Source organism: Lepisosteus platostomus, chromosome 18, assembly GCF_059453375.1.
Source record: "Lepisosteus platostomus isolate fLepPlt1 chromosome 18, fLepPlt1.hap1, whole genome shotgun sequence".
Taxonomy (NCBI): domain Eukaryota; kingdom Metazoa; phylum Chordata; class Actinopteri; order Semionotiformes; family Lepisosteidae; genus Lepisosteus; species Lepisosteus platostomus.
In genome coordinates, this window is record NC_142628.1 from 5,028,211 (window position 1) to 5,042,885 (window position 14,675).

Below are 14,675 nucleotides of genomic sequence, written 5' to 3' on the forward strand. Positions count from 1 at the left end.
GTTCAAAACAGGAAAAGTTTTTACACAGATTGTGTACATGGATTGTGAGTCTCAAACAAACTCCCATGTTATGTGGCCGAAATGGACTGTGTGGTTTGTTTCCTTACAAGAAATGCCCAGAACAAATTCTGAAATAATTCTGCTATTTAGCATCCATAGTTTTCCCCACATGGTCAAGTATTAAAAAATATAATTTCTACTCAAATCTTTGTCCATACTCAATCCGACAGTGTACTGGCCATTTCAGGTCTGAAATAAAAGTTTGGTGGACAAAAACAACGCACCTTAATAGTGATCAGACTGGGGTAAAGAGTTTTTCAGTCTTAGAAATATTGTCAAGCTGCATCCTGTGTCTAATTTATGTGGTGTGTATCAGAAATACTTGCATTAAAGATGCAATGAGAAAAGATGTAAAGAAATACTGGTTTATGTTTTTTTTCCCCAACAGATGCAGTAGTGCAGTGCACAATTTCTGAAACTCTCTAAAAAAAAAATTAAGTTTAATATGTCCAGAATTCAACAGATTCGTTCCTAATCACATCACTGCTGGTTTGGAGTCTGGGGTGGTTGTCAGGTTTAAATTTTACATTTCCGCCGTGTGCTTATGTTCAAGGCCCTGCATGCTGTGGCTTCTCAGTATCTTGCCAATATGTTATCAGTTTACTTCCCTCTGAGTGACCTTCACTCAGCTGCTCCTATTTAATACAGCATGTATTCCTCCTGTTCACATGCTCTATGGCTGTTAGGACCATTGGTTGCTTTGGGATGATTATTTTAAAAATTGCTGTATTAAATAATGTGGATAATAAGCTACTAGCAACTAGCAAATGAGCAAGACTGAAAAACCTCCTCTCATCTGCCAGCTTTCTTATGTTATGTTCAACTCAAGTCCAGTTAACATGCAGTGTTTACAATAAAATTCCACATAGCATGAGTAATGAGAAAATTAAAGCATGAATGTATAGGACAATATTATCACTTATTTTTGTTGTGGAATTCTAATTTTAGAGAAAAGAAGATGTGCATTTAAAAACCTACTAAAATCCATGAGTCACTTTTCTACAATCATTGTGTATTCCCCCATCTAATTAAATATCTAATTAAAACACACCCCAGCCATCCTGCAGTCTTACTGTACGTTGCCCACTGCCTCACCTAAGCCTCCAGGCAAAGCCTTCACCACAGGCTTGAGCTGGGCTATTTCCAGAGCTTCCCAAAGCATGCTGTCTGTGCACTTTCTCTCTGGATCCAAATTAAACCTTGACAAAAAAGATAAAGATCTTCACAATGATGACAATTGAATTAATACACTGCTGTGTAAAACTCTTAGATATTTTAGGTGCAATCAGGAGTTACAATACATGTATGAATATAAACAATTTTCTCAAAGTCTCCAGTGTTGCCTCTACCCTTATAAAACATACTCTATGAGTGTTATTGATGCTGCTTTGAAGACAAACTTGCCATTTAGCCATCTTAAATTTACATTGATCAGAATCACCCATAAAAGCTCAAGGTAAACAACACTTGAACATTCATTACGAAATGTTACAGTTCATAATCCATCACATGTACCCATCAAATAACTCATTTGTGAGGTGTTCCTCATCATTAACATTGTTTGCTCCTCTCTACACATCCATAAAAATAAATTACTACTTTTTGTATTACAAAATACACATCTAGCAGGATCAACTGTTATCTTAACAACATGGTCAATAATTCAGGAGAACAAAGCAAAATGTCTAAGATTTTCACACAGCAGTGTACGTGTAGAAACAGCTCAGTTTAAAGCTGGCATATTTTAACTGATAATAGTAATTGGCGTGTTTTAATTCTGCTTAGTCTTCAAAGAAGAAACATGTTTTAGGCCTAAAACAAGTCAGTTGCTGGAATTCATGAATAAACAGCACCTGATGTGCACTGTTGTAAGTCATGCTCAGGAACCCAAAAATGAGAATGTATTTTTTGAGTTTTCTGTTGTTACTACAGTAACTACTGAATATTATTGCTTTTTACATAATGGTTCTCTCTTTGGGTTTGCTTTTTATTTAAGTTTTAGTTTTTAAGAGTACACATTCAAAGGCATCTGAGAAGAAAAAAACCTTCACTTTTGGATTTGTATATTGGCCTGAAACGTCTAATCCTGCTTTCAGCCCAGTGTTCAGTGTTTTACATTTAGGTGATGGTATTAGTTTACACCATACAAACCCAGAAGATTAATTTAATATTTTAATATAATAAGTTAGTATTTTCTTTATTGCCTCAGATGCCTTCTATATTTTGCTTTGTCTCAGATGTGTACAAATTAGTTCAAACAGAACTACTGTACATGTTCTGCTCCCTTTGGGAATTAACTCTTTCATTACAATGGTTTTAAATTTATTTCTATTAACCAACTGAAAACAAGCATCAATCATACACAGAACTCAATACACAGAGACTATAAAGCTTCACCATGAAAACATTATGCTACTGTAGATGGAGTTTTTCTTCCCAAGGCCACTTTAAGAGCTTCAGATAAAGCTGTGTTCCTCACCGGATTGTGCCACTGAATAAAATTGGGTCTTGAAGAATAATTGAGAATCTGGATCTGAGAGTCTGTAAAGGCAGCTTAGCAATATCTATCCCATCAATGACAATCCGTCCTGTTGGAAAAATAAAATCATTAAATAAGAATCCAAAGCCAAATTTCCAGTCAAATTTCACAGCAAAATGTTTTCTTATGAATGTCTTCTCATGCACAAAACATTTATTAACTGCAACTCAGTAACACTTAGAGAAAACAGATACTTTTTTTTAATATGGCCAAATGATCTCAGTTAAAGCACTTCAATAATCCTGATAATTCCATAAGCATTTCATCTGAAAACACCATAAAGTACAACATTTTTTATCAAGAAGAGCTGTCACTGGATTTTCCATGTTATTATACAGTATATACTGAAGTAGGCCTTGGACTTTTTTACCTTCGAATGTGTCAACCATTCTGAAAAAGGCTAAAGAAAATGAAGATTTTCCACTTCCAGTTCGCCCACATATTCCAACCTAGGGACAAAGCATGTGTCATAGCATGTGAATGCATTTAGGAAGTGAAGACAGTGCTGTTGCTTAAAAATCTCTTTTATGTCATGAAAAATCTACAATAACCTCTTACACTGTCATTAACTTTCACTGCCACCTCATACTTCATGCAGCTCAAGGGTAGCCCTCCTGTACTGCAATCACTGTTTTCTGCTTGTTCACTGCTCATTTTTTCACCATGCTGCACAGGTATTGCACTTACAGTGTGCTGTTGGTTCATTACTTTGTTTTTGTTGCCTTTTGTGCAGTTTTTTTACTTTGTTTCTACTGCATTTGAATGATTTATTTTTTAATTTACTTTGTGTACCACTGTATATTTTGTGAATCACACTGGATGAGAGAGTCTCCTAAGTAAGTGTTAATAAATAACCTAATAATAACCCAAGGAGATAATAACAAAATAATAAATAATGCAGAACATTCAAGTTATTTTAATACTGTAGGTATTCACAACAGGATTCTCTAAAATAATTTCATGAATAATACATTGCATTGTAGATAAAGTACAAATAAAGTATTGGTGTACAGTACAGTACATACTGTACACTTTACAGTTTACTTAGCACAAATGCAAGAAAATAATGAATTTGTGTACATAATGTGTTACAAGGAAAAAAAGGAAGAAAGCAATGTTCTAGCCACACTGAATCATTGCCTCTAGGCTACTACATTTTAGAGTCACTGATGTTAAAGTCACTATTCAGAGATACAAATCCATCTTTATATCATTACATCAGAACCTGAGAGTGCTACTGGTGATGTCCTCTGTTAAAAAGGATGACACTTCTGATAATTCTCTAAATATTCTATGCAAATTCCATGAAAACACACATAGATACATTTTTGTAAGAATAACAGTCTTCAGTGCTTATACGAACTGTTCTGAGAAACTTATTTTCAGCTTGTCAATGTAAATTCAATCTAACTTACATTCCCTTTGAGGTATAAGAAAGGGACCTAAGTGCTGAATAAGGTGTTAGGATTTTGCATTAGCACTGTGTCAGGTTTTAACTGTGCAATCTGTAATGTTTTAACAATGTAATCTGATTACACTGAAAAAGTTACTTCTATTCCTTTGTCCCAGCAGTGCTTTTTTAATTACTACCACCAGTAGTGTACTGTATGTAAAGCAAAGCCCATCTAAATCTGCTGGGCTAAACAAAACACAGGGCGCCTGTACCTTTTGTCCAGGTGAGATGTGCGCATTGACGTGCTTCAAAACAGGTTTCAGTGTGCTGTCGTAGCGCACACTCAGATTCTGGATCTGGATCTCTCCTTGGTGGGGCCAGTTTGCAGGAATTTGGGATGCCACTGTATCAGAGAAACAAAAGAATCCGAAATCCGCGGCTGCCTTCAGTGACTTAATCATGAGGTTTCGACTTTAACCCATAAAATATTCAGGATTTGGCGATGTGAGCAACTTAATACACTCACAGAGGAGGCCTTCGTAGTTCTCAGGCTCTACCTGCAAGAGCCCATTGATTCTTTTCACAGCCCCCAGCTGTACCTCCATGTCTGCAAGATTGCGCACCATCCAGTTGAGATAATTAGACACCTGTAGACAGGAAATGCACAGCGAACTTAATGATGCAGCTCTGAACACATACCAGGGGAGTACATTTGTTCTGTTTCAGGCTTCAGGGTCATAATTCTTGCTGATTCTGCTTTTCATCCTGTCTCCTCCTACCGGCCCTTTTGTGCAGATTTCCAGAAGGCTCTTTTCCAAATTTGAAAGTGTTTATTATCAATGGCAACAGGTATTTACAGAAATATAAAACAAAGCAATATAACTTGAAGCAATGAATTTTAAAAAATAAAGATGTTTTTCACCAAAAAAATAAGTTAAGATATTCTGCATTGGAATAATATTCTTTTTTAAATAATTTAAAATAATAATGATTAGAAGTATAATTATAAGAGTCATTTTCAAAGGCAATTGTGCTAGCTTTCACTGGCTTTGCAAATATTCCTTTCAGTGTTTTCACAGTTGAACAAAGACTTCAAATATCAGATACAAGGCACCGCATGCTTAATGCAGACAGTTGACTCCCTCTTAAGACTCTTGCCAGTCACACTGCAAAACTACCTGGTGCTTAAAACACAAGCACTTACCATGAGAGCATATGTCAGACCCAGTCCTACGAGTCCAGAAGACAGCTGGTTGTAAAGTGAGTTGGTGATGGAGGCTACAGCTGCAATCAGAACCACACAGGCACCAATATACTCCTGTGGAACCAGGCAACAATATCAAATTCAGACCATTCAGACTGCTACCCACAGCAAACTGAAACAATCACTATTCCAAAATCTAGCTTATATCAAAAACACTCAAATTGAGTGCTATCACAATCTAGAATAAGCAACCCACCTACAGTATATGGCTAGATGACACTTTCATCAATATGCTAATAGCAATCAAGAAAACTAGATGGGCCAAATGACCCCCTGTCATTTACATGTTCTTGTTCGAACTTATGCTGATAAGACATGAGTGCAGAAACCTTTTTGAACCAATGTTTAATGTGTTTTTTCGGGACCGAACAAGGCAGAAAGAGATACACAGAAACATATAGAAAACAGAAGCTTACATTTCTTACACAGAGAGAACAGGACTAAGGAGGCTAGCTAAACATGTTTTGAAGAAGCAAAGAACTCATAAAATGTTTCTCCATTCTCATCTTATCTGAACCAAATAAAGAAAGGTTAAAAAAATCTTACAAAACAATTCTTAGTGATTTATTCATAAAAAGACAGATAATATTAGTAGTCTTACTCAATTTAAAATAAAATTTCTACAATACTAGATCTATAGGAACTATTTTCTTGTAGTATAAATACCCAACAAGAGTTTGTCTTTACAGTATTTTTAAATATTTTTCTAAGCTGTTTGACTAGACCTTAGCATTGTAATAAGCAAACCGTGTCAATTACAATGGTTAGACATTTAAATCGTGACACACAGGACTGTGTACTGTAATAGGATCATTACCATCCGAACTTCTAACCAGCGATTGGCTGCTGTAAGGAAGAGAGAGGCAATGTTGTTGGCGTCTGTATATTCCAAAAGCTTCTGTCTGAATTTTGCCTCGTACCTACAGAACAAGAAGTGCACAATGTTGCAGCATCAGCAGTCTGTTCTTCAAAGAGCCACTAGCTTCACTCTGTTGATGCCAAAAGAATTGCTTGGCTTCTGAGAAATCCTCAGATGACGAAAATACTGTATATTTGAATCACATTTCTAAGAGATGCTTAAAACAGTAAAGGAAAAGGAGCTTAAAGAATAGTTGTGCAGAAATACGCTACATACTGGGATGCAAATAATAAATCCTGGAATACTCCCATTAGAACGGACTGTAAAGCTAAATCAACGAGTCGAAAGATCCTTCCTGCTTTCTATATCTGAAACCAGAAGCAATGATTGATGATAGAATACTGTTCCATTAGAAATGCTGGTTATCCTAAGAAGTTAAAGAACAGGAATATTAAACTCCGAAGACAGAAGTAAAGCCATAAATCAGTTTCACGTCTTTACTGTATTGTTCGTTACAAATGTAAAGACAAATGTACACATAGATTAGTGGAAGGATTACCTGAAAGCACGTATAGTTGTCAGACCTTCTACCGTTTCAGAGAAATGGGCGAGCAAGGGGAGCTGTGTGCTGTCATCTAACTGTTGCAAATCCCTGCGAACAGAAGTTATGGGGGAAAAACAAAACAAACTATTTTCTTAAGTGTCCATGACAGGATAATCACCCACACCTACAGGACGTGTGAAAATTCTCATGAGGAATTCCTGACATGTCAAAGCGTTCCGGCAAACCTGGAGGCCACTCGGAAATACTTCTGGATGAAGTAGCAGGCGATGGCGAGCGGCACGAGCGCAATCAGGAACACAGGCGTGACGTAGGAGATGACGGCCAGCGCGGACACGCACAGCAGGGTGGAGCGGCTCAGGCACTCCAGAGTGGCCGGGATGTGCTGCAAGGGAGCGACGACCTCTCAGTCACGGGAATTCGTGAAAGTGAGCTTTGTGGGTCTCGGATCACAAACTGATTAGTCGCTGTCTTCAAACACATTAATAACTACACAAGCATTCCCCGTTCCTGACATACGATGAAATTGAGATGACAAGATTAAATAATTTGAGGCAATAGTACAGAATATCACTTTTCATTTATATTTTTTTCAGTGCATCTATGCTTCCATCAATCTTTTCATCGCAAATCCAAATTGCTTTAGTATACAGCATAAATAGTCATTTTAACACCACTGTCTCAATATTTAAAGAGGGAACTGCACATGAGCTCAATTATCAAATTACAAGGTAAGTTAAAACATAGCAACATTCATATTTAGACTCTAACTATGGTAGGGTGTACTGTACATTCTTCTAATTCATGCCTAATTTCATGTTTCCACAACAAATGCTGTTTTGTTTCAATCCAGATCACTGAATGATAGTGAGCAATGCATTTATATCAAATGTTTAGAAACATGTTCTAGCATCAAGAGCTTCACAATTCTTACATTATTCATTTATTAATAGTTAGATTGATAATTAAATCCAGATCTAGAGTCAGTGTGTTCTTTTTATTTTTAAAGAAGCACAACACAAGTAAAATCTTTTGGGTGAGGTACAGAAGAGAGACAGCATTTGCTCCAGGATTAAGCAGTGGAGCCTCATGACATGTGCTTGAGCGTTTTGAACCTTACCTGGTCAATAGTGTTAGTATCAGCGGAGAATCTGTTCAGAATGTTTCCAAGGGGAGTTGTTTCGAAGAGCCTATGAACAAAATACAGAGTATGGCTACACATGTATCCAGGACCAAGGCTAGTTGATGAGTGCCATGTGCAAGACTATAATTTAAACATGACTATGGTTTTAGGTACAAAGTATATAATATGTTCTAGATTTTAATTTAAATGCCCCCTGTATCTTCCCTTGTTGAGAGAGGCCCTGCCAAATGTCAGTGAACTGATTAAACACCCCAGGAGATACCACATCCTTGACAGGAAAAGGATATTTGCACACACAATTAGCCTAATGAACAGATGGTGTTAAGGTTCTAAATCCTGAAAACGCAACAAAATGCACAAAGTAGCAATGTCCGGTCTACAGAGCTCAACATGTGCTCTCTGTGAGGGCCTTTACTGGCTGAGCTGTTTGGAAGCCATAATGATTGTGAAAAGAAATCAGATACTGGTGCAGTATTTAGGCACATATGACAGGATAAAGCTGGGGAATGCTTCCTGATTTTTGAAGAGCTTGTTCCTTCCCCCACAGCCCTTCTCATATCCAAAATCACCCTCTTGGCATGCTATGACACCAGCCTGTGCAATACGTGACTCAGAGTAAATCACCACAAAAACTATGCAGCCGTGCGGGGAAGTGTTGTGTCCGTCACGCGCTACCTCATTGGTGCCAGGATGATCTTGTTTAGCAGACTGTGGTGCAGCTCCTTGGCAACGCGAAGGCCAGTCCATTCGACTGCCACCGAGGTGACGAGGCACAGGACGATCCCCAGGCAGCACAGAATGCTGAACACCGTGGAGTACGAGGAGTGATTGAAACCGCACTCCTGAGGGGAAGAAAGAACAACTCCAGTCACTGCACTGTAAGAACAAACACCTGAACTGTCTCAAAGAACACAGAAAGGGCACAGGCAATTTCCAGAGGCCAAATACTGTAACATTACCATGTCTTATTAAAGTGGGCACACATCGTACAAACACGCACTCACACCAGGGACAATTTTCCTAGAAGCCAATTAACCTACCAGTATGTGTTTGGACTGTGGGAGGAAACTGGAGCACCAGGTGGAAACCCACACAAACACGGGGAGAACATATAAACTCTATGGAGACATCACCCCAGAAACTGAATCCAGAGCCCCAGAGCTGCGATGCAGCAAAGCTAACCACTGTGGCACCTCTTAACTACATTTACAAACACTGTATATACACAGAGTAATGAAGTAGCATCTCTTTCCTGGTACAGTATGTAATGATTGTAAACAAATATACATTCTGAGAATAACTAATAGTAATGGTAATAACTAAAACTAATGGTAAGAAGTAGAAGATTCTATTGATGCAATAAACATTATGCAATGGAATGAGCTGTCATTGAATCAATTTACTCAAGAAGGAGAAACCATGAATAAGTCAATGTTTACAATGAAAATATAATTTGTATTCTGGTTATTTTCTACAACTGGTTGACCCACTTATTCCACTCTCCCCATTTCCTGAACCATCATTTGCAATCATGCAAGAAAATCTCTACATGAATTCTATTTTACAAGTTTATCTTCTTGTCATTATTTTTTATACGACAAAACTGTACACAATCACAGGACAAAGGTTTTTCTTTATCTGGTCAGTTATTTACCTACTGTACATCTGTTCCCTTACCAACAGTTTAGAGAACCAAGCAACCACATAGCTGAATGACTGTGTTGTTAATGTGTCAGGTTTGCAGGGGGTATTCTGATCACAGTGTTGCCAGCAAATCACAGCTGTCATGTCCACTATTCCGCAAGATCAGAGTCAGTGTACTTCACTTCTAATCCATGAGGATCCTGAAGGACATGCCAAATGAGAGGGAGCCACCTTATTCACCAGTTTGCCAGCAATGTGAAAAGGTGAGGAAACACAGCACCTTCCTCCATGAAGCCAAAGAGGAAACTTAGGCAAACTGGAGTGAAATTTAACTACTGCAGCTCAGCCTCGTGTGAAAGCAATTTTAAGGTAAGAAACCGTTAATGTACAGATATTGTAATGTTGTGGTTTATCAAGTGAATTGCATAGGACTTGAACATTATGCATATAGAAGAAAAAAAAAATGTTCCACTTCTGCTTTTCCTTCTCCCACAAGCAATGCCAATTTTCGTGTAAAAGTAAAAACTAAACTGACACACTGGACACACTCCCAACCTTCCTGTGAAGTCAATTAGCAGAAACTCAGACTGAGGAATTCTCAAGGCTAATCAATAACATTCTGCAGGGAGAAAACAACCCTGGCAATATTAAGTTCAGTGCAGCAGGTAAGAGTAGGATAATTTAATTAATCAGTTCAGCACAGGCCTAAATTAATCACTTGTGATTATAATCTTCATTTCACAACCATCAAAAAGGCCAATGCAAAGAGTACAGAATAATTCTCAAAGCACAGTAGCACAACAGCTATGAAATGAAAGATAATGTAAAGCAATTAGAAAAGGTGAGCCATGCTTTTTTCCCCAATTCTTATGAACCTTAGGTATTGTTTTCTAAAACACAAAACGTGCAGCATGTAAATCTGTTCACATACAGTATTGCATAGCATGAACAGCACGATGCACAAAATGTAATCCTAGAAAAAGTCAAGATTCTTCAGGAGTTGTCGTCCACAAGATTAAGACCACACTTTCTTTAAACTTCTTTAAACAGTGCTAAATGACTTAATACTTGACTGTTAAATGAAATTGAAAATACAACCAACAAGACGACAATTAAGGCTTTCCTATGCTGCATTGATGAACCTTGTACATGGTATATCAATGCAAAGTCAAATGGAAATTGTAATATTGTTTCCAATAGAGTACTGTATGGTGGCACTTGTCACTACTGTACAATGTAACAGTTGTAACCTTTAGAAAGCAAATGAACTGTGCTATTGCATTCATTCTACAATACATGAAAAGCAGAAAATGGTAAGAAGACAGATCTCTCAGATCTCATAATCAGAGAGACATATTGTACAAGAAACACACATACTGTAGGTCTCTACCAACTCTTGGGCTCTTAGTCAAACTGCGCAAGGTGAGTCATATATCCAGTCCATTGCAGGATGAAGTCACATGTCAAAGGTTTACACACCAAGAGCAATACAGACACAAAAAACTATTAGTACCAGAAGTATTTGTTCCGTTTTTAATGCGTCATGTTCTGACCTCGCTGGTCTTACCTACCTGGGTGGTGCTGCAGTTCTTCCCGTTTGCATCGTTTTTTAGTGTGATGACATCAGAGGTCCACTTGGCCAGCCAGTAGTCAGTTGCCAGCATGACAGAGTGCTTAAAGAGCTGGGAGAGCAGCAGGAGAGGGAGGAGCAGTATGCCGGCAGAGCTCAGATAGGTCCCACACGATCGCCAGGGTATGGTGGCTCTGTGTCGGAGCACTGAAGACATGTTATCTTCATCGTCACTCTCTGTGGACTCCTCTGTAGCAAGACAAGGCATGATGAAGGTGACATCGCTGGGGTAATACTGTATAAGTAGCACACAGCTAAATCCAACCTTCCAATATTTGACAGTATAAAGAATTATTATTTTTTCAATTCAAAGTTTAATAGCCTACAGTGCTGTCTGTATTTCTGACTTTCCAATTAATGCCAAACTGCAGTGCATGTAGTACAGTATTCATCTTCATTGCAGCAAGGCAATTTTTAATTTTTCTGGGAGAAAAAAAATGGACCTGTTTTTTTTTAAAACTTTTCTTCTAGGATTTCTGTACTTGGAGACAGCAGATTAGTGGGTACAGACTACAGATGTAGCCCCTGGAACAGTAGCAGTCAAAGGCCAGACAGTAAGGTTAGTTTTGAACAGTTTTCAATGCTTACATTTCATTTCTACTCATTTTTTAATGATAGACAGTCCTCTTTTCTAACATAAAAAAACATTTAAGCAATGTTAGGATAACATCAGAAATGACCCCTCTTGGGTTTGCTAACCCTTTGTTCTAATGACAGACGGGTTAAAAAAAGTCTATAGCTCTGGCCTCAAAGTTACACGTCTGTTTTTTTAGAAAGTGGTTTTAAATGTGCAGAAGCCCTGAGAAACCTTCCTAACGTCTGAGAAGCAATTTCTTATAAAAATGCCATCATCATCAGTAACATGATTCAGAAATCTCTCCCATTTTCCAAAGATGTCGGATCATAATTTCATTCTGAAAGCAATGCAAAATGTGCATGAAGATCAGATACAAAGAGGAGAATCCCATTAAAACATTAACCGAATTGTACGATTTTCTCAAAATATTTGTGAAGTATGCACATTTATATGAGAACATGCAATACTCTAATATATATATAACATGAAAAACACTGCATCACAAAAAGCATATAAGCAGTATGTAAAACATGCCAATAAAGATTAGAAAAACTGGATTAAGAATGTTGCAGGATCAATACAAATGTAACATGAGTACACATACACTGAGGCACAAAGGCACAACATTTAGGTCTAATGGATTTTTCAAGTACAGTACATGTAAAGTAGATTAAAAAACTGTGATGAAATCAGAGGATCATAGGTTTTCAGCATAACGCATGGCACATTACAGTTAGTATCAAGTATATTGTAAATTGCATGATAATCTACACATTTCTATCTATCATTATCTATCATTTTCTAGATATACTGATATGAGATATACAGCATTGCAACTAATCCTGACCAGTTAGTGGATTAGGACTTCATTGATGAATCACTATGCTGTTAGGTTGCCCTCAATCTGCATCACAGGCTAACATACATTAAAAGAGATGCCTGCTCAAACTTCCACCACTCCATGAAGTTGATTTAAATAATGCATCTGTCTGCATAACTTCCATATCAGTTGTCTTTTGTCACGTCCACGATGGACAAAACTGCAGTCTTCACTGAACAAGAAATGCTACCACTCCCCCTGCCACCACCGTTGAGATTTTCCTGCCTACAGAAGACAGCGATTTCATCTCTCACCTATCAGTGTTATCCCTGAACGTCTTCCAAGCATGCATACAATTTTCATGTGGATGGCAAGTTAGTCATACTGCTATAGTGTGGGTTAGATCATCCTGGAATAACTGATACTGCTGCCACTGTAGCCTGAGACTGATTACATAGTTGGATCAGAAAGATGTGACAGCTCTGGGACAGTGTGGTGAGACTGTTTTCCAGGTCAGGTTTCTTGGTTACTCTGGACTAGTCAGTTGGTTATTGAAGAAGACCACTTCAATTTCCTTGGCAATCCCTGTCATGACTAGACACCCTTCAATGCTATATCAATGCTAATATAACAATACTATAATGTTCATTTATGCTCAATTAGTCATTAACAGATAACACTCTTGTGCATGTCATTGTGCATCAGTATATGTGCATCAAATGCTTTAAAATGAAAATGATGCAGAAGGACCGAAAACCATGCTTATCATCCACACCCGTATCAGCATTGATACCAACACCAGGTACTGAAGCAATTCCAAAACATCCAACGAGGGTGGCCACAAAGATAAAAACAACAAAACAAATAAGGAACGTTTCCACACTGCAGTGGAGCAAAAACTCAACCAATTACAAGGAAATGGCAAAAACATCAATAAACTTGCAAATGTGCAACATTAGGAAAATAATTCTACAGTATAAGCCACTGTGCACATATAACCTGAAAAAGAGAAATGAGTTATTTCTAAGAGGCATCACAAAAATATACTCGACATTGGTGCTGCAGGAGGGTGGATACTGAACAGAAGAAAGAACTAGCACATCTCAGATTTAACAGAAAATGAGCAAAGGAAGATGAGTTTTCAGTGGTACTGTATATGCATAGCACAAGGCCCTCAGGATGTCTACACAAGTTCATGCTTTTCTTACCTTCATCTTCTTCTTCTGTTTTCATGAGGGCTTCTCTAGAGTACATGGCACGCCTCAAGTTCTTTCGCTCAAGCACTGTTTTACTCTCGGCCACGGTCTCCTGAGTAGGGGAAACAGAACTGGTACTGTACTGTATGTGTTTTTCACTGGTGTGCTGCCAGAAGCACAAAAGATCAAACTTGAATTTCGTATGTTACAGAGTCATTTAAATGTCCGTTATATTCCAGTATGTATAGTTATTAATATATAAATGATTACAAGATCAATAAATGTAGACTTTTTAAAAAAAGTACCTGTTTGTCTGGAATGTAATTTAAAAATGAAGCAAACCTACAGTACTTTACAAACTTGTACAGTGCAGCACATAAGAAAAACAGCTTAATCATTGTACCCACTGGTTTTGCACTGAAAGATGCCTGAATGACCCATGAAAACTGAAACTATCAATTAACCTTTTCCAGCTCTTGGTCCTGTCTGTTCATTAGGGTTTTCCAGTGTTCAAAGAGCTCTGGCTCCGAGTTCTGAATGTCTTTCAGTGTCCCCTCTCTCTGAATCGTGCCATCCTTCATAGCAATAATCTAGAGGTGAGGAAGCACAACCGAAACAGACCTATGAGACAGTCCAGGATGATGAAAAAAATGTTCTTATTCTAAATGAATAACGGGCAAATCTACTGCATGTCACTGACTTGGAGGTTTTGTAAACGCAGATGACTAAAGTTTTGCTCATGTGATTTTTCAGACTGATCTTAGCATCATGGTCTCACCCAGTCTGCATGAGGAAGATACTGTAATTTGTGAGTAACAAGAACCACTGTTCTCTTCTCCTCTCTCAGCAGCTTCAGAATTCCCTCCTGCATGAGGTGGTCACTCAAGTGGATGTCCAGGGCTGAGAACGGATCATCCTACATCAAGTAACAACAATCGTTAAGTTATAATTAAAGTATTAAGGCATGATCACTGGTGCTTTAAATTG

The 14,675-nt window shown here is 37.9% G+C and overlaps 1 protein-coding gene across 3 annotated transcripts in view; it reads right to left on the reverse strand.

Annotated features, from left to right (window-relative positions):
- The window catches only part of abcc8 (ATP binding cassette subfamily C member 8), a 57,567-nt gene that overhangs the window by 3,284 nt on the left and 39,608 nt on the right, over positions 1-14,675 (reverse strand). For all 3 annotated transcript variants that reach the window (XM_088611063.1, XM_088611062.1, XM_088611065.1), the window contains exons 23-37: positions 14,467-14,604; positions 14,153-14,278; positions 13,701-13,800; positions 11,037-11,284; positions 8,497-8,663; positions 7,798-7,867; positions 6,905-7,062; positions 6,675-6,767; positions 6,074-6,176; positions 5,197-5,310; positions 4,519-4,639; positions 4,265-4,395; positions 2,970-3,048; positions 2,540-2,648; positions 1,156-1,259 (exon numbers count right to left, since the gene is read on the reverse strand). In XM_088611063.1, coding sequence (XP_088467189.1) covers positions 1,156-1,259; positions 2,540-2,648; positions 2,970-3,048; positions 4,265-4,395; positions 4,519-4,639; positions 5,197-5,310; positions 6,074-6,176; positions 6,675-6,767; positions 6,905-7,062; positions 7,798-7,867; positions 8,497-8,663; positions 11,037-11,284; positions 13,701-13,800; positions 14,153-14,278; positions 14,467-14,604 — 1,861 coding nt within the window. The remainder of the gene's footprint in view (positions 1-1,155; positions 1,260-2,539; positions 2,649-2,969; positions 3,049-4,264; positions 4,396-4,518; positions 4,640-5,196; positions 5,311-6,073; positions 6,177-6,674; positions 6,768-6,904; positions 7,063-7,797; positions 7,868-8,496; positions 8,664-11,036; positions 11,285-13,700; positions 13,801-14,152; positions 14,279-14,466; positions 14,605-14,675) is intronic.